The sequence below is a fragment of the Plasmodium brasilianum genome, chromosome 12, assembly GCF_023973825.1.
Source record: "Plasmodium brasilianum strain Bolivian I chromosome 12, whole genome shotgun sequence".
Taxonomy (NCBI): Eukaryota; Apicomplexa; class Aconoidasida; order Haemosporida; family Plasmodiidae; genus Plasmodium; species Plasmodium brasilianum.
In genome coordinates this window covers 2,809,491-2,830,109 of record NC_090125.1, presented here as the reverse complement: position 1 = coordinate 2,830,109, position 20,619 = coordinate 2,809,491, and the positions used below count along the sequence as shown (strand labels likewise).

At 27.0% G+C, this 20,619-nt stretch overlaps 6 protein-coding genes across 6 annotated transcripts; 3 read left to right on the top strand and 3 right to left on the bottom strand.

Moving 5' to 3' along the window:
- Positions 1-481: 481 nt before the first annotated feature.
- Positions 482-2,711, bottom strand: MKS88_004578 (S-adenosylmethionine-dependent methyltransferase; the record flags this gene model as incomplete). Its single annotated transcript, XM_067217765.1, has 2 exons — positions 482-2,246; positions 2,656-2,711. The coding sequence occupies 2 exons, from the start codon at positions 2,709-2,711 to the stop codon at positions 482-484; spliced, it is 1,821 nt and encodes a 606-aa protein (XP_067072161.1).
- Positions 2,712-3,599: 888 nt separating this feature from the next.
- On the top strand, positions 3,600-6,377 carry MKS88_004577 (uncharacterized protein; the record flags this gene model as incomplete). The annotated part of the gene is made up of 1 exon (XM_067217764.1): positions 3,600-6,377. The coding sequence occupies one exon, from the start codon at positions 3,600-3,602 to the stop codon at positions 6,375-6,377; it is 2,778 nt and encodes a 925-aa protein (XP_067072160.1).
- A 775-nt stretch (positions 6,378-7,152) lies between these two features.
- Positions 7,153-8,484, bottom strand: MKS88_004576 (uncharacterized protein; the record flags this gene model as incomplete). The annotated part of the gene is made up of 1 exon (XM_067217763.1): positions 7,153-8,484. The coding sequence occupies one exon, from the start codon at positions 8,482-8,484 to the stop codon at positions 7,153-7,155; it is 1,332 nt and encodes a 443-aa protein (XP_067072159.1).
- Positions 8,485-9,385: 901 nt separating this feature from the next.
- MKS88_004575 (acetyl-CoA acetyltransferase) lies at positions 9,386-10,983 on the top strand (the record flags this gene model as incomplete). Its single annotated transcript, XM_067217762.1, has 3 exons — positions 9,386-9,488; positions 9,646-9,777; positions 10,025-10,983. 3 exons carry the CDS (start codon positions 9,386-9,388, stop codon positions 10,981-10,983), a joined length of 1,194 nt encoding a protein of 397 aa, XP_067072158.1.
- Positions 10,984-11,698: 715 nt separating this feature from the next.
- Positions 11,699-14,227, bottom strand: MKS88_004574 (uncharacterized protein; the record flags this gene model as incomplete). The annotated part of the gene is made up of 1 exon (XM_067217761.1): positions 11,699-14,227. The coding sequence occupies one exon, from the start codon at positions 14,225-14,227 to the stop codon at positions 11,699-11,701; it is 2,529 nt and encodes an 842-aa protein (XP_067072157.1).
- A 3,786-nt stretch (positions 14,228-18,013) lies between these two features.
- Positions 18,014-20,512, top strand: MKS88_004573 (elongation factor 2; the record flags this gene model as incomplete). Its single annotated transcript, XM_067217760.1, has 1 exon — positions 18,014-20,512. One exon carries the CDS (start codon positions 18,014-18,016, stop codon positions 20,510-20,512), a length of 2,499 nt encoding a protein of 832 aa, XP_067072156.1.
- Between the last annotated feature and the right edge of the window lie 107 nt (positions 20,513-20,619).

Genomic DNA, 20,619 nt, shown 5'->3' with positions numbered 1-20,619 from the left:
AAAACTGCGAGGGTTATGAATTTAACTGCTATACATTTTTAATAAATAAAAATTTAAATATTCATTTTATATTTTGATAGAAGCTTCATAAGAATATAAGTCTTATAAAATAAAACATATTAAAGAATATAACTATAAAAAATGGAGAAGTACTAAAATATATAAACTTTTATAGAATAACTGTTACTAAAATTTGAAAAAAAGTCAAATTAGTCAAAAATTAATTATTTTATTAATATATTTAAAAAAAAATTAGTAGTTTACTTATCTTTTCACTGAAAAAAAAAAATAAATATGCCACAACACAAAAATAAGCAAATAATAAAATAAACAAAAATCGACGTAAGCAGGCAAAGAAGTTTGCAAACAGTGTATGTAAACAAGGTATACAAACAACACACAAGCACAAAGATGCCAACATATTGGGATGCTAACATACCAAAATACCAGCGCAGAACACGTTATAAATGAAAATAAATAGCTATGTAACCATTAAAAGAACGGACGTTAAATATTTCGTCTCTGGCAATGAAACATGAATAGGATGATCTGAACTAATTCTTCCTTCACCTATTATTGTACCCTCGCAATTGGACCAATTCAATGATCTTCTTATACAAAGAATTAATTCCTCATAACCTACTAATTTATTGCAACTTGACACAAAGACATATCCAGGTTTTTGCATTATTTTAAATGAAATATACAAAAGTTTTTCGTAAACTTTTAATGCAGATGGTAATAAATAACTGTTACGTGCTAGTGCAGGTGGGTCTATTAATATAACATCATATTTTTTTTTGAAAAAATCATAATTATTGTTTTTAATTAGTAAGCTTTCTATATCCTCTATATGGGTTGTATTACTATTACTCTTTTCATATATAAATATATTCTCAATATCTGAAAAGAGTTTCTGCTCCCCTTTTTCACATTCCTGTTTATTTATATAATTCGATTTTTCTGAACTGTTCATGTCATGTTTGGTTGAATTAACTTGTTCCTCCTTTCCATCTGGAAAATACTTTGCTTCATTATTTTGTTCTTCCCTTCCACCTGGAATATACTTTGCTTCATTACTTTGTTCTTCCCTTCCACCTGGAATATACTTTGCTTCATTATTTTGTTCTTCCCTTCCACCTGGAAAATACTTTGCTTCATTATTTTGTTCTTCCCTTCCACTTGGAAAATACTTTGCTTCATTATTTTTTTTCTCTTGATTTATTCTTACCAAATGACAACTCTTTCCATTTTTCGAAGTTTCCCCTTTCCTGAAAGCAGTTATTAACTGAACATGCAAACATACATTAAAGAATTTTTTAACGCAGGAATGCACAAAATTTATTTTATCTAACACGTTATTATATTGAGCTGATTTTATTCCATTTTGAATAGCTAGATAAGAGGAATCAACACAGGTTACTTCATTAGCACCATAATAAGCTAAAGTAATACCAAAGGAGCCTGTATATGAAAATAAATCTAATACATTTTTATTCTTACAATATGAAATAAGCATTGAACGATTATATCTTTGATCATAATACCATCCTGTCTTTTGTCCTCTCAATATATCCACAAAAAATGTTAACCCATTTTCTCTAACTTCTATTGGTGATGTATATAAACCTTTATATACTTCTTTTTTTAGAGGTAATTTTTCTAGTTTTCTTATTTGATTATCATTCTTTAAAATAATTACATCTGGTGTTAAAACATTTTCAATGCTTTTTAATATAACATGAGACAGTATATCCATTCCACTTGCATTTATTTGAACACATATAAGCTTATTGAATTTATCAATAATAATACCTGGTAACGAATCACTTTCTGCATTTACAACTCTAAAAAAGTTATCATTAGGAAATAATTCTAATCTTTTTTTATATGCTCTCTTTATTCTACAATTAAAAAATTCTTCATTTATATTATCATTTATGTTCCTAGTTAATATTCGCGATGCAATAGTTGAATTTTTATTGTATATCCCTATTCCTATGTTTTCATTGAACTCATCTTTTATATTAACTAAACAAGGACTATATAAAAATAATTCTTCTGCATTTTTCACATCCTTGGAATATATCCAAGGAAAACCATTAAGTATATTCTTCACACATTTCTCGTTTACAATTAATGTTGGTCTCTTTACAGGTCTATCAAAATAATTAACATGTGTATGATATTTGTTACTATGGATACATAGAATTATATTCCTTTTTAATAACCAATAATTGCAATTCCTTTTCAAAAAAAAAAAAAATGTGTCTTTAATGAATGAATATAGTGTCACCATATGAGCCGTAAAAATAACTTTTTTTAAATAGGTCTATTTATGTATTATGGCCCAAGCAGTTGCACACGTGGGTATGTACGAACATACATAAGTACACCTCGTAAAATGGGGTATGCTTAAAAAACAAAAATAACAAATGCTAGCGTCCTTGTTTTTATCGTGTCCCCCTTTTTTATTATATCTATAAACTACGTAGTTGCGTGTAACGTGTGAATGTACACATATACATATATATATATATATATATATATATATTTAATTGAAGAGCTAATATCCTAGTAATGTTTGATTCGTTTCTCAATTGTGTCGCCTTGAGTTTGCTCTTCTAATCGCACGATCAAATTTTTCCTACTTACAATACGATATTGCTAAAAATGTTTATATTCATATACTCTTTTTCATAGTTGTTCATTCTTCATTTTTAATTTTTAATTTTTTATATTTTAATTTTGTATTTATTTATTTTTTTTTTTTATTATATATTTTTTTTTTTAATTTATAATTAATTTAATTTAATTTAATTTAATTTTTTATTTTATTTTATTTTATACATTTTTATTTTTTTCTTTTAATTAAATTCCAAAGTTAAGCAGACCTGCTTCAAACATTTTTTCTTTTTTTTTTTCTTTAAAAAAATAAAAAAAATATATAAATAATTTTTTATTTTTTCCATACAAACTTCCAATATTGTAATGTTAAAGAAATTATAGGAAGAATATAAATATAACTCAAAAAGAATAATAGCATTTTATATATACTTAAAAAGAAGCTAAAAAGTTTAATGAAGGAAGAAATACGGAAATTGCTGAATTCAGAAATAAAAACACAAGAGTGTTTTTACGAAAAATTACACCTATAAAGCAAGCGAACAAGCAGATAAATACTTATCGTATATATGCATATTTACGTATTATATATGAATATGCATGAACTCCTCACAGCATAAACAATTACCTTGTGCGGAAATAAATCAACAATTTAATATATAATTATATATATATATATATCATATATATGCATGAAGGTATGTATGTTTGTATGTATGTATGTATGTATATATACATGAAGGTATGAATGTTTGTATGTATATACTTATTGAAGGCACTTAAACACTGTAGAGCCCATTTTCACACATAAGAAGCTATTAAAGGAAAAAAAAAAAAAAATTATATATATATATATGTACGTGCTTATGTACGTATGAATATATGTATGCATTGGGCATTGAGTTAAAAATAGAGATTTTACTGTCTCCCTTTTTATGCATAAGAGATTAAAGTTTAAAGATTGAAGTCTCAAAATGTATAATGGTATTGGGTTGAAGACTCCAAGAGGTTCAGGAACAAATGGATACGTTCAAACGAACATGGCACATATTCGAAATGCTAGGAATACTTTAAGAGAATATGAAAGATTTAGAAATGAAGTAAAAATGAATAATAATCTAGTTGACAAAAAATATACTTGCGATTTTTCTATCATTGAACATTCTGATAAAAGAAATATAGAATTAAAAGTTCATTTATATGAAGAAAGTCTGAGAGATACAGGTAAAGAAGGCGTTGAGGAACTAGTTAATAATTACAGAAATAAACTATATGATGAATATTATGAAAAAAAAAAAAGAGAAGAAAAGTTTAACATAAGTGAAAATCGAACTATTAACACTAACGAAAATACTCATATGCTTAATGATAGAAAAAGAAAACAATTAGAAAATTTTCAAAGGGCTCTGAAAATTAAAAAGGAAAAAAAGGAAGACGAAAGGGAAGCAAAGGAGAGCCTAAAGGAAGAAAAGGAGTATGTAAAAGAAAAAAAGGAGCACATAAAAACAAAAAAGGAGCATGTAAAGGAAAAAGAGGAAGGCGTAAAAGAAAAAAAGGAGCGCATAAAGGAAGAACGAACGCTTAATAATAGTAAAAACAGATTAAAAAAATTAGCAAAATATGAAAATAAGGAAAAAAGAGTAAAAAATGAAAAATATTTCAAAAATGATAAAAAATACGCTTCATCATATTCGAAAGAATCAAGTAATGCGAAGGACACAGTATCATCGGATATTTCAAGCGAAGGAGATAAATCAAGAAGTATAAAAAGAAATTCCTCTTTGTCAAATTCCAGTTATTCTAGCTATTCGTCTAAGTCAAAGAGGAAACAATATAAAAAAAAAAAACGAAAGATTAAAATACTGAAATGTCCAGAAACCCCTACCGACACTTCTTGTCCAAGAGACGTATCGCATGTGAGCGGAATTTCCTATACAAGTGATTCGGCATGTCCAATAGGGTCACCCTATTCCAGTGAATCAACTCCTTCAGGAGATTCATATGGAACTAATTCTAAATCGTATACAGTGAGCTCAGCGCGTCCATCTGATTCGTCGACGTCATTTGAAGAGTACACGAATCCAAATACCGGCAATTTTAACGTAGCAAAATATGTACATGACGTTAGAGCAGGAACTAAAAAAAATAAAAATGGCATACGGAGGAACAGTAATGACGATATCAATAAAAATCATAGTAGCAGTAACGAGAATAATGACAACGTGAATAAGAACAAGGTTAACAATGATCACTATAACAGCGATAAGTATGACAGTGATAAGTATAAACTCCACAGGCAAGAAAAGCATAAGCATGATAAACATTCATATGACAGGCATATGAATGACAGATATACGAATGATAGGCATACGAATGATAGACATACGAATGATAGGCATACGAATGATAGGCATACGAATGATAGGCATACGAATGATAGACATACGAATGATAGACATACGAATGATAGACATACGAATGATAGGCATACGAATGATAGGCATACGAATGATAGGCATACGAATGATAGGCATACGAATGATAGACATACGAATGATAGACATACGAATGATAGACATACGAATGATAGGCATACGAATGATAGGCATACGAATGATAGGCATACGAATGACATTGATAACAAAAGGGGACACTCGAGGTTACGGGATATAAACCGAGTCCAACATGGGAGAGCTAACCGAAGGAATTCACATAAAAAAGGTAGAAGAAATTCTAATAAACGATGTCGTAAAAAACGTTATAGTGATGATGATTCAGATGTTAGTTATGTAAGACGTTATAAATATAATAGGGAAAGTATTGTAAGAAGTGGTAGCGTTTTGACACGAGGCATGTTGAAAAGGAAAGAAAGACATGAAAATTATTCTACAAATCATGGAAAAGAAAATAATCATGATTTAAAAAATTCCAAAATGAACAATAATCGAAGTAGTCAAGAAACTTTAAAATTATTAAATAATATTAAAAATTATTATAGGAAAAAAAACAGTGTCGATTCTGAAAAATGCAAATCAGGGAGTTCTAGAAGGCGCAGCTTAACTGATAGAAGTAGGAAATATAATGATGAAAGAAGAGGTGGAGAGAAAAATACCGAAAAAAATGATTCGTTAAACATTTCTAACAATTCGAAATTATCGTCTGATACGGACGAAAATACGGATAATCATACACACCAGAGAAAAAAAGAATATCATGCAGATGATTCGACATCCAACCAAAGTTCTGATCCGAATCATAATGTGAAAAACGAGCGAAATAAAAGAAAAAACAAAAGTGAAGTAATGAATGAGAGTGATAAAGAATTTGAGGAACAAAGAAAAAGACGAAAAGATAATTATGTGGAAAAATCAAATAACTTAAAATATGAGTTGAAGGAAAACAGATATGAAACAAAAAGATCACATAGGGAAGTAAAAGAAGAAAATGTCAAAAGTGAAAAAGTTAAAGGTGAAAGGGGTAAAGAAAAAATTAAAGATGAAAAAGTTAATGAAATAAAGGAAGAAGATGGAAAAAAAACACAAAGAAAACAGACAAAAGTATATGAAGTTAAACAGGATCTCAGAGGAAGGACGAAAGGGGAAAAACAGGAAGAAACAGAAAAAAAAGAACAAAGACTAAAAGGTGAAGAAAAAGAAAGACCAAGATCTATATCATCTGAAGAAGAAGTTAAGGACAAAAAACAAATTAAGCGTGAAAGATACGCAAATGTAGAAAAAAAAATAAAAGATTAAGGTAAGAAAAATAAAAAAAAAAGTATTAAATAAGTAAAACTGAGCACGGATAACACAAATACCAAAGAAAAAGGAGACGAAATAATGAGGAAAAAAGAAAAAAGAAAATTTTTATTTTTTAAAAAAAATAAAGTAAAAATAAACATAAATAAAGAATTATATGCCAAGACAAATAAATAAAATATTGATTGTATATAACACACTACAGTGATGAAAAAATAAAATAAAAACTTTATACCATTTTTGATCAAATTATTTTCACAAAACGGTATGCAGTTTAATGTTTTTACTTCAAAAAAACATCTCCATAGTAGTGTAAAAATTTTTATTTTTTTTTTAAATTCACTATATCGATGAAGCAAAGTTTTAAATGATTGTTTTACGTCTTATCAATATTTTTTTCCATAACTTGTTTTACAATATTTATTTAATATTTTTTATAAATACATTTTTTTTTTTTTTTTTTGTGCTTCTCATAAACGCATGAGACTATATTTGCCATAAAATAAGCAGTAGTATACATATAAGTAAATAAATTAATTTTAAAAATAAGAAAAACGAAAGAAAGGAAGTTAAGTTTGCTAAGCATAATTTATATGTAAAGCTGTTTGAGCAAATCATTTTAAGATAATACCAAATATTGTTAGGAAAGAAATATGCTTAAAAAAAGAGAAGGTGGAAAGGTACAAATAAATAAACCCATATACATGCGCCCAAGCATATATATATATATATGTATACATATACGTATTCGCATAAGCGGAGGACATAAATGCTAATTTCTGCTTTTATTTTTGAACCACTGCAGTAGACCACCTAGCAGGCTTACCTTCTCAAATTCAGTTGTGTTATTGTTTATAGAGTTAATGAATTTATCATAATTATCTTCAGAATTTATGGTGTGCTCATTTGCATGAACTAGTTTAGAATCTTGAAAAAATAAATCTCCTCCAACAGTTATTACTTTTCCTTTAGTAAAATATTCTACCCATAGATAGTACAAATATCTGATTAGGAAGGTAAGTGCCCAGGCCAGAGGTGCAATTATAAATAAAAACAAAGACAACACAAATTTATATATGTTTTTTTTTTCCAAGGCAAATAATTCATTATAGAACGGACTAATGGTATGCCATAGATAGAGGTTTTTTTGTAAGTAGTTGTAAAAATAGTCAACACTTATACTGTCACAAACAATTAAAATGTTTATATCTGTTTTGTCTGTAGATATTATGTAATCATCAAATAATTCTGTTCTTCTAATTTGATTTCTTATGTTATTTATTTGGTCATACGTTGTTTCGTTGAAAAAGGAAAATATTCTTTGCTTCACATTTTTCTTAACATCTGTGTTATTTATACCATTACTCGTGTTAGTATAATTTGAAGTAGAGGTAGAGGCGGTACTACCATGGGGAGGTATGTAATATTTTGATTTCACTATTTTTAACAAGGTTGCATGAATATTGTATATTAGATATAAAGCATTTTCTACAATTAATGCGTTATAAAAATTGGGGGCATTAAATTGTAAATTATATTCCTTGTCCTCTAGTTCCCTCTTATGTTGACTAGAGGTAGTACTACTATTCTTTCCATTTTTTTCACTATTAATAAGAAAGTAATATAATAATGAAAATATTTCTTTGGGGTTGCTAAATATAGCTGTACCGATACTTGTCAATTCAGTTAGCCTGTCCCTACCTAAAAAGAAATGTGGAATTTTTAAAAGAAGGCATTGTTGAACTATTGAAATATATTGACCATTAGCTTTTTTTAAATTTGAGTGAATCGAATCAATCCTCTTCGTTTGAAGTAAATCAGCTCTATTAAAAGATTTTAATATTTTATCAGAGTCCAAATATCCAATTCCAAATATGACAAAGTCATATTTTGTTTTCGTTATATCTTTAATTATGTTCATATTTTTCATCTCTAATTCTTCTACATTATTTTTATTACTTGGTACTAAATCACAAATACATAACGAAAAATATTTATCGTCCCATTTGAATTTTACTCTTTTATAATCTACATTACTACTAATTTTCCATTTCCCGTTTACTTTTGTGTTATTTTTGCATCTTAGCGCTATGCTTCTGATCATTTTATAACCTCGTCTTTTTTCTTTACCTTGTAGTATTATATTTTGTTACACTATTAGACTTGGTGTTCCCTTCCTTGCCTTGTCCTAACTTATCTTGTTTCAGTTTATCCTATTTTTCTTTAACATACCATATTTTGCCTTATTTCACCCTAATTTTGCTTTATTTTGCAAGTTTTTATGTCCTTTTCCTTATTTTTTCCCTTTTACTACAACCATTATAACCTATTTTTCCGTTTGCGTACATAATAATTTTCAATAACTGTTAATAATCTCTCCGGAAAATACGTTTTTCATGTGCACAATTTATGAGAATAGTAGGTCTTTCAAAGTTTTACTTAAGCTTTTTATATGAGATCCTTTTCAAAAAGGGCACAACAGGATGCTGGTACTAAAATATATTTTTTTCTTTTTTTTTATCTGCAAAAAATATTTGCAGGAAATTATAGCATGTTTATTTTACTTTCCTTTTATTCCTTTCCGCTTTGAGCATTACATATTTAATATTTTATTTCCCCTCTTAAATCTTTCCAATACATTTTTTTTTCGTTTGATTTCTACATGTGCAGCACAGATTCGCTTCAAGAAGTACTGCATGAAATTTTTTTTTTTTTTTTCTACATTTGTGTACATATATATATATACATATCACTAAACTGCTTGCCATGTGTTCGTAACTTGAGAATGGGTTTAATGTTTCTTACGTTTTGTAATGGCTTGTAAATAATAAAAAAAAAATTGTGAACCTCAATACTTGTAAATTCATATAAGGTAGGATTAACAGTGATCTTTATATATGAATTTTTAATATTGTATACATATGTACATGAGCATAAAATATACAGAAATATGAATAATATAAATGCATAATATAACGTGTTAATAAGAACGGATGGATTAAATTATGATAGAGAATAGCCTCAGAAAAGTTTACGTTGTTGGTTACGCCAGAACACCAATAGGTGCCTTATGCGGGAGCATTTCACAAATACCTGTACACAAATTAGGTATATAAAAAAAGAAAAATTAAAATATATATAAATGGCGGGGCGTCTTTATTTGCCCATTTTTTCCTTTAACCAATAAAACTTTTTACGCACACGTACATGTATATATATATATTTATATTTACGTATTCACTACATTTGTTAACCTATGCAATAGCTATTCCCACTATATTAAAAGCCCTCGAGAGGAGTCAAATTGAAAAAAATGTGGTCGATTGTTTAGTTTTTGGCCAGTCCTTTTCAGGCGGTTGCGGACCACTGCCCCTTCAGAAAATTCTTGTTGCCACAGGTAAGTTACGCATGAATTTAAACATACATATATGTGTATGTATATATATACTTATGTATATATGTATGTATGTATGTATGCATGCATGTATGTACGTATATATGTACGTATATATGTACGTATATATGTACGTATATATGTATAATCCTTGGCAGATTAGTAGGCAAATTTTTACTGCGCCCTTGTGCTGCGTTGGTATACGTAGCCACATTTACACCCACGTTCATTACTGCTAAAACCTTTACAGGGATAAACATAGACGCGAAAACGCATCTAGTAAGCAATTTATGTTGTAGTGGTTTAGATTCCATAACAGTTGGATATGAATTTATCAAAGGAGGAAAAGATGTTTGTGTTGTTGGCTCAATGGAATCTATGTCACAGAGCCCATTTTTTTTGAAAAATTTAAGAACAGCAAAATATAATTTAGGGAATAATATTCTCTATGACACTAATTTGAGTGATGGGTATGATTACATAACTAATAGTAAGGAATTAAAAAAAGATAATATGTTCGAATTATTTTGTAAGAAGTTTAAAATACCAAGAGTTGATTTAGATGAATATGTTATTAACTCATTCAAAAGAACAGCTAATGCTTATAGTGATAATTTGATTCAACAAGAAATTTTCCCATTAATAATTCAAAAAAAAAAAAATAAATTAGAATTAGAAAAAACTATCATCGACAGTGATGAAATATATAAAAAATGTAGTATTGACAATATTTGTAATTTGTCTAGTGATTCTATCGTAACAAATTATAATATAGCCCCATTCGCAGACGGCGCATGCGCTATTATATTAATGAGCGAAAAAAAAATAAATGAACTTGAACTGAATCCTTTAGCTGAAATAATAACATATGATAATGCTTCTGTTTATCCTTCTGATTTTCCTTTAAGTATATCTCACTCTATAACGAAATGCTTGAAGAAAATAAACAAATCTTTTGTAGATTACTACGAAATTAATGAATCATCAGCACTAGATGTAATATTTAATATGAATAATTTAAATTTAGATTTATCAAATGTCAATTTAAACGGTGGATCCCTATCCTTAGGTCATCCTAGTGCAGTTTCTGGCTCAAGAATTTTTATATCATTAATAACAGTTTTAAAAAATTTTGATATGAAACTAGGATGTGCTTCTATAAATAATTATTTAGGTTCTTCGACATCCATAGTTCTAGAAAATGTGTAAAGTGTATCGAGGTAATAAAATCAGTAATGTTCGCAAAATGTATTAGTTAACAAATGTTTCAATTTAAGACTACTACTACTCCCTTCCCCTAATGATTATTCCATCTTTCCTTTCAGTAAGTATCAACCCTTTCTAACTTTATTAACTTGTATCCTTTTTTTTTTTTTTTTTTATTATTCCTTTATATATATTATTTTTTCTATTTTTTTTTTTTTTATTTATATACGTTTATCTGTCTACCTATTTATACACCTTCAATTGACTGTTAAAAGTATTTTCATATTAAGTTGATAAACATAAAAGGTATTATATTATTAGGAAATAGTTTCGTTCACAAAAAAAAAAGAAAAGATATTCACATATAAGTAAGTGGTAAAAAATGGGCAACAAAATGAAAATGATTTATAATATATATATATATGTATGCATTAAAAATGACGTATTAGTGAATAGAGTTTATTATTAAATTGGCGAGGAGTAAATTTAGATTCCTTGTAAAATGAAGAAAGAACATAAATGGAGGAATTAAAAAGAAATTGAATAATTTCGATTAATATCAAGCTTGTGCGTAATAATAAAAGTGTGTATATTTTAATACATGTACGAAGAACTTCTAAGTGTTTAATTTTCTTTTTTTTTTATATCTATGTATTATTTAATGAATCTATACACATGACATTCATCAGGCTTACATTTTCAAATGAATTACTGGAATTTACTTCAAAATTGCTTTCGATTTTTTTATTATACAAAAGTTTTTTTTTTTTTTTTTTTCTTTTAATGAATATTTTTTTTTGTAAATCTTGCTTTTATATATGTAATTTCCATTATCGTCCATATTATTATTTGGGTTCATTTTTTTATGAAATAAATCTTTTCCTTTTTTTATCTTTTCCTCATTTGATGAATAATCTGTGTAACTAATATTATTTTTGTAATTATCTCCACATGATACATCATTATAATGGAAGCTATCTTTTGAATATGTTTCCATTCCGTGTGCGTGTCCATCAAGTTCGGCCTCTTCATAAGCATTCTCTTCAACTACATATTCATAATGCTCTTTTACTTTCCTTTCTTCGTCTTCTATATTTTCAACGTCATTTTCGTGCCTGCTCCATAGTTCGTTCAAATCGTTTTTTATATCATTTTTCTTTTTATTATTTGACCTTGTTATATATGTTTCCTCCTCGTTTATTTTCCCCTGTTCTTCAATAATTTGTGTACCTTCCATACTCTTATTTGCTTCTTTATGTAAAATTTTATCTTTGTCCCTTTTGTTTAAGCCTACTTCGTTTTCCTCGTCTTCTTTATATTCTATATGTTCATTTATTTCCTGCGTACCCACCTTATTTTGTTTACATTTTATGCTTTTCACAATATTCCCTTCTTTATGTTCATTCTTCTCTGGTTCAAATTTTTCTATTGAAAATAATGTACTATCATGTGTTTCTTTTTCCTCAATTGTTTCATTATTCTCGAATGTTTTCTTTTCCTCAAATGTTTCTTTCTGCTCGTATATTATCATCTCCTTGTATGCGCCTTCCTCATATTCCTGCCTCACCTCAACTTTTTCTTGATGCTGCTGGTCAGCTCTTTTGAGCGATGGTTTCTCTACATGGGTCCCATTTTGTCTTTCATTGTTCTCCATATTCATTAAATCTATTTGTTTTGTCTGTTGAGTCTTTTTTAAAATATTACTTTTTTTTTCATATTTTGCATTTTTCTCTTTCAAGGAGTTTGATATATTAGGAATACTTTCACAACTATCTTTTCCAAAATATACATGTTGAATATGTTCAATAAATAAATTAACAGGATTAGTATTATATTCATACATGATATATGCATTATTTCGTGTGTTTGATAACGTGTCCTCCGTTCTACTATTACGTGATTCATTATTATTCAAAAGATAATTCTGATTGCTACCATGTACATAAGGCACGTTTTTCGTTGATAAATACGGACAAACTAATGCATTACTATTATCTCTTCCTTTATTCATGTTCATATGACAATTTTTATAAGTTTCATTCCCTTTGTTATTCTCATAACTTTTTTCGTCATACTTATCATCATTATATTTCGTATCAATAATATTACCCTCTAAAACATCTTTTCCATATGCAGTGGACACAATTATATTACAATCACCCTTTTCAGAATGATAATAGTTCCCATTAGTATCCTCATAAAAACTAATCTGTCTGTCTACAAATTTCATTGCATTAGTGTCCTTTTCATCAAAGTTGTTATAAGTATACCCTTTAATTGTACGATTATCCCTATTAAAGTGCTTTTGAAAAACTGCTTCAATAACTTCATAAATTCCCTTATTTTTCAATACGCTTATATTGTATACTTCCACTGGTATACATTTATAATAATTTATGTTTTCGTTAACAATATTTTTCAAAATATAACAAAGTAATTCATTATTTTCTACTTCATCTATGGTTATACAATGTTTATTATTGTTTTTTATATCCTCTATAAAACTTCTACATTTTTTTAACAATTCTGAATTATCCAACCCTTGTTTTTCCCTTCGTTTATAGTCTTTTTCTTTCCCTAATACTAAAAATTTGTCTAGAGAAAATTTATTTATTATTAAGTAGTCAACTACCTTTTCATACAATACACCTAAATAGTAGTTTAGAAATGTGTTATTATTCGATAAAAAAAATTGCCAGAATTTTTCATTCTTATAAATATCAATAGATTTAATATAATTAGATATACAAGGTGCAGAAAAAAAAGAAGAATTATCTTCGGACTTATTCCCCAATATAATAATGGGTCTTAAAAATTCCTCTTTTTTTTCATTTTTATTCTTTTTTTTATCATTAATTCTATTTCTTCCTAAGCAAGTTAAATATATAATTGCTTTAAAAATATGTTTTTCAATTTTTGCATCAATTACGTAAAAAATGACATCTGTGTCCTCATAATAACAGTCATAAATGCTTATAGTATTTGTTGCTGTTCCTTCTAAATCGTATATTTTCAAATTTTTTCTATTAAAAATAATTTTTTTTGTATTAAAACCTAGAGCACAGTTACTGCTATTATCACTTTTTGAAAACACCGTGTTCAAGATATCATATTTACTCTTATTATGGTAGCTACTAATTAAATTAAATAAGCTTGTCTTACCTGAATCACATTCACCAATAATTAGTATTTTTAAATCTTTTTCATCTTGAAAATTAGAAAAAACTGACTTAATAAGCGAAAACATTTTTGTTTTCTTGTGTTTTCATGCGTTAGTTATTTGCTTTATTTCTTAGTTATATGAATATTTATTTTACATATTTGTTTTATGTATTTATTCATATGTATATATGTATATATTTTTGCTATTTAATCAATTTGTCAAACATTTCATTTATAAATATATTTTATGCTAAGAGCTCACTATATTTCTAATTATTTATTAACATTAAATGTTAAACTTTTTCATCTTATAGAATTTTTTTTGATTAGTCCTCAACAAAGTTACCTTATCGCAAATCAAGAACTCCGATTATTGTTGTGAACATTTTTTGCTCTTATGTGTATGCAAGTACTTACGCATACATGTAAATGCATGTATATATCTATATATATTAAGGCTTTTTTTTTCTTTTTATTTTTTGTATTATATATACAATTTAAAATTTCTGCAATGCACAATTCCTTCCTCTTTTGAGAAAAAAAATCACCTAAATGTGAAAAATTTTTTCTTTTCTCTGTAACAACTTAAAGCAGTTAATTAAACACCCGTTGAAAATATAATTTCCCTTTATACTATAGGTACTGCTGCAGTACTAACAAAATATAATGCTTATATTTATACTGTTGCGTAATATATTTTTAAGGTTTTCGTCCATAAATGTTCTAATTTAAGCACATATACAAAGCAATATACTAACAGCAATATGCTTAGTGTAAAGTACTTACGTAATATTCTTACGTAATACACTTACGGTAATATACATACATCAACAGAAATTCATGAATATATTTATAACAATGATTATATATGTAAATTTACATCATTCGTAGCGTTAAATATACACAAGTTTAATATTATTTTTTCTTAAGTTAAGAAGGTTGACAGTACATTTACATAAAAAATATCATAATTTTTGTTTTCTCAGTCTAAAATTTCAAAATAACAAACGAAATGGAAAAAAAAGAAAAAATAAATAAATTAAATCCACATACTCATCATATTGCTATTTTTAATAAAACATACATACTATTTCAAATTTAAAGGTGGCTTTTTTGTATTATTCAATAAAATTAAGTATCACATACATTTTTAATTTTAAAAAAAATTTAATTGAATTCGTATAAAATCATTTCAATATATATATTCTGTATTTCATAAAATATGCGTGAAAAAATATGCATTGTTCCAACTTATTTTTAATTCACCTAAAATTTTACAAATCAGTACTTCTAAAGAGAACAATTTTTAAACTTCGTATTTTTTCACTGAGGCAATATAGTAAGTACAACGTATATAATACTTTTAAATACACAAGTATCGTTCACTTTTGCTTTATTTCGTTTTTGTTATATAAGTGATATGTATATATAAAGCTTTAAAATTACAAAACTTTTCTGATGAATATGCAAATTATTATTTTCACTGATGAATACTTATAAATAAGATATAAATGTAATAAATGCAAATTTGATGGGGGAATATATTATTGCATAATATATATTAGTGAAAAGAATATATACATATAAATATATACAATCATAATACAACAAATACACACTACATTGGGAACTGTCAGATTTTCTTCGTTTTGATATAAAACTTACAACATTACGTCATGTCATTACAGTATTCGTTAATTAGTACTAAGTTGGGCTTTTTAAATAAATGTTCTTAAAATAATATATATTTTCAAAAGTAATATGAAAATAGCTCTTAATTTTTAAAGAAATGATGATTTCTTATTTCCTAATTCATATACATACAAGTACGTAAATATATTCATGCATATATATATGTAAATTAAAGCTCATTTTGTTAAAAGGAATATAATATTTCTTGTTTGGAACTTTATTATAAAATGAATTTATTAGCCGTTAAAATAAGGATGAAAATATATAGGCAAAAAGTGAAAATCCAAGGACGCCATAATATTTATATATATATGTGCATATATATATATTTACATATTTATGTGTATATTAATTCTTATGTACTAGCAAATGTTACGCTTCAAATATGTTTAACGTTATTAAAAAAAAAAAAAAAATATAGTAAAAACCTAGAATTAACTATGAAACTGATCTTCTGCTGTATACTACAATTTCGTTTTCATTTCAGTTTTTTTTTTTTTTTTTTTCTCTTTTTGCCTTATTGGACTATTTAAATTCAATCTGCAATATTAATTGCAATATTAATTGCAATATTAAATAATATACTTTTTATATGTAAGAAAATAAGCTTATACGAATTATTAACGGGCTATTGCACATTATTATATAATTAATAGGAAACATATCGATGAAAAATATTTATTAAAATAAGCTAGTAAAAATAAAAAAATTTTCTAAATATTAATTTATCAACATTTATTTAACATTATATAATTTTTATCTATTTTTTTATTATTCCTAAAAGGTTACACTAATAAAATTATATGAGGTTTATAAATTATTGCATAATATTAATTGGAAATATTGTATACTATTCAAAATTTTATTTTATTTTTTTCTGAGTAACAGATTTTTATATTTCTTTTAAGCTATTTAAACAATATAAATGAAGTACCCTTTGAGTGTAGGCAAATTACTATATATATATGCTAATTTAACTAAAATACATATATATACATGTATGTGTATAATGGTAAATATATATATATAAATATGTAATATGCCCCATTTTATGTGTAGTGCATTATAAAATGTTCTTACATTTTTCTCAAGGAAGAAGTATACATTTTTAATTTAGGAATATTTTCATGTAAAGAAGGACGTATATACACAGCGTTATATTTATTACAATCTTTTTATTTAACGTAAAAACAATTTCGTGCATATCATCAATAACCATACCTTTAAGATTTCAGAAAACCTTATATATTTGTTATTGTACATTCATTATATATAAATATATATATAATTATCTTTTCGGTGCCAAGTTTTGTAATCAAATGCTTTATGATATATATTACGAGTAATAATGTAGTCGTGTATTTTGTCACACGCCTCTCAAAAACGTAACAGAAAATACCCTGCTCCATATAACTTCATTTTTAAGCTAATACTTTTATTTATGTTATACTTTCAAAAGGCTATTTATATGAACCATATTAATACGTACACATGAACAGTAAAATGTACGACGAACAATTTTTTTACTATTTTATTATATTTTTCATTTCAATCTTTTATTAAATGTACAAAAAAACTTTTCATACATATATAAATATTTATATATACATATTCATACGCGCATATATGGATATACACCATTTTACTTTTTAACGAAAAAAAAATTTTTTATTTAATATTTTGCTTAATCATATTAAAAAAAAATAAAGTAATTTATCGTTTTTATATATTCTCTTCAAAAAAAAAAAAAAAATGTAGAATAATAAACAATTTGTAAAATTGTTAACAAACCAAACAAAATAGTGAATCTTTTATAAAAAATATAAATATATACTATGGTGTATCATAAACTGCTTTATGATATAATTTTATGTTCTTGTTTTATAATTTATCAATATATATACATAAAAAAGGAATATTTTATGTATATTGTTGTACGTGTATACTTTTTGCGCAAAATATATTTATGATACAAACTCTTTACAAAACATTCACATAAATAAGTAGTAGGTGCATATATATAGTATATGAAATTTGAGTAATATATATATATATATACATACACATATTCGTGTATCATTTCCCCGTTTTGCATTTGCAAAGAAATTAAGGAATACACAAAAATTCCAAAAACGTGCAACTATTTTTTTTTTTTTATTAAAAAGAAAGGTAGAACAAAATGGTGAACTTCACAGTAGATCAGGTCCGTGAAATCATGGAAAAAACAAAACAAATCAGGAACATGTCTGTTATAGCACATGTGGATCATGGAAAATCAACATTAACAGATTCCTTAGTTTCCAAAGCTGGTATTATATCTAGCAAACATGCAGGAGATGCTCGTTTTACAGATACAAGACAAGATGAACAAGAAAGGTGTATTACAATTAAGTCCACAGGTATATCTATGTATTTTGAGCACGATTTAGAAGATGGAGATGGAAAGAAGCCATTTCTTATCAACTTAATTGATTCACCAGGACATGTAGATTTTTCATCTGAAGTTACAGCAGCTTTAAGAGTTACAGACGGTGCTTTAGTTGTTGTCGATACCATCGAAGGTGTATGTGTACAAACAGAAACGGTTTTGTATCAAGCATTAGGAGAGAGAATTAAACCAGTATTACATGTTAATAAGGTGGATAGAGCTTTATTAGAATTGCAGATGGAGGTTGAAGATATTTATCAAACATTCGCAAGAACAATTGAAAGTGTAAATGTTATTATTTCTACATACACAGACAAATTAATGGGAGATATTCAAGTATATCCTGAAAAAGGAACAGTTTCTTTTGGTTCAGGTTTACAAGGATGGGCTTTTACTTTAGAGACCTTTTCAAGAATATATGCAAAGAAATTTGGTATCGAAAAAAGCAAAATGATGCAACGTTTATGGGGTAACAGTTTTTATGATGCAAAAACGAAAAAATGGTCCAAAAATCAGCAAGAAGGATATAAAAGAGGATTTTGTCAATTCATTATGGAACCAATTTTAAATCTGTGTCAGTCCATTATGAATGATGATAAGGAAAAATATTCAAAAATGTTAACGAACATTGGAGTAGAATTAAAAGGGGATGATAAATTATTAACAGGAAAACAGTTATTAAAGAAAGCTATGCAATTATGGTTACCAGCAGGAGATACTTTATTAGAAATGATTGTTACGCATTTACCTTCACCAGCTGATGCGCAAAAATATCGTGTAGAAAATTTATATGAAGGTCCCATGGATGATGAAGTTGCTAATGCTATACGTAATTGTGATCCAAATGGTCCATTGATGATGTATATTTCTAAGATGGTACCAACATCTGATAAGGGAAGATTTTATGCATTTGGTCGTGTGTTCTCAGGTACAGTTGCCACAGGACAGAAGGTAAGAATACAAGGTCCCCATTACGTTCCAGGAGAAAAAACGGATTTATATGAAAAGAACATTCAACGAACTGTTTTAATGATGGGTAGATATACCGAACAAGTTCAAGATGTACCTTGCGGTAATACTTGTTGTTTAGTAGGTGTTGATCAGTATATAGTGAAATCAGGTACTATTACTACTTTTAAAGAAGCACACAATATTGCAGATATGAAATATAGTGTCTCTCCTGTTGTACGTGTTGCTGTGAAACCAAAAGATAGTAAACAACTACCAAAATTAGTTGATGGACTTAAGAAATTAGCCAAATCAGATCCTTTAGTTTTATGTACTACAGACGAATCAGGAGAACATATTATTTCAGGTTGTGGTGAATTACATATAGAAATTTGTTTAAAAGATTTAAAAGACGAATATGCACAAATCGATTTTATTGTTTCTGACCCGGTTGTTTCATATAGAGAAACCGTAACTGAAGAGTCTACAATTACTTGTTTAGGAAAATCACCAAATAAACACAATCGTTTATTTATGAAAGCTTTTCCATTGGCTGAAGGATTACCAGAAGATATTGATAAAGGTAAAGTATCAGATAAAGATGACCCTAAGACAAGAGCAAATTACTTACATAGTAATTTTCAATGGGACAAAAACTTAGCTTTAAAAATATGGGCTTTTGGTCCAGAAACTATAGGTCCCAATTTATTAACAGATAACACTAGTGGTATTCAATATATGAATGAAATTAAAGTTCATTGTGTAGCAGCTTTTCAATGGGCATCAAAAGAAGGAGTTTTATGTGAAGAAAATATGAGAGGGTGTGAATATAGAATGTTAGATGTTCATATGCATGCTGATGCTATTCATAGAGGTGCTGGACAAATTATGCCTGCATGTAAAAAGTGTATATATGCATGTGAATTAACTGCTCATCCAAGACTTGTTGAACCTATATATCTTGTTGACATTAGTTGCCCCCAAGATGTAGTTAGTGGTGTTTATAGTGTTCTAAACAAAAGAAGAGGTATTGTTATTTCAGAAGATCAAAAATTAGGAACACCATTATTAAAAATTCAAGCTCATTTACCTGTTGCAGAATCATTTGGATTCACATCAGCTTTACGTGCTGCTACATCTGGTCAAGCCTTTCCTCAGTGTGTCTTTGATCACTGGTCAGTTCTTTATGATGATCCTTTTGATTCAAATAAAAATTCACATAAAATTATTATGAATATTAGAGAAAGAAAAGGTATTAAAGTGGAAATGCCACAGCTAGACAACTACCTAGATAAGTTGTAAAACGCCAAGGCATTTTATTAATATCATTATTTACGAGCATATCTAACTTTAGTCTTATGTTAAACTGAAAAAAAAAAAAAAAAAAAATTATTTTTTGAAGGAACAGT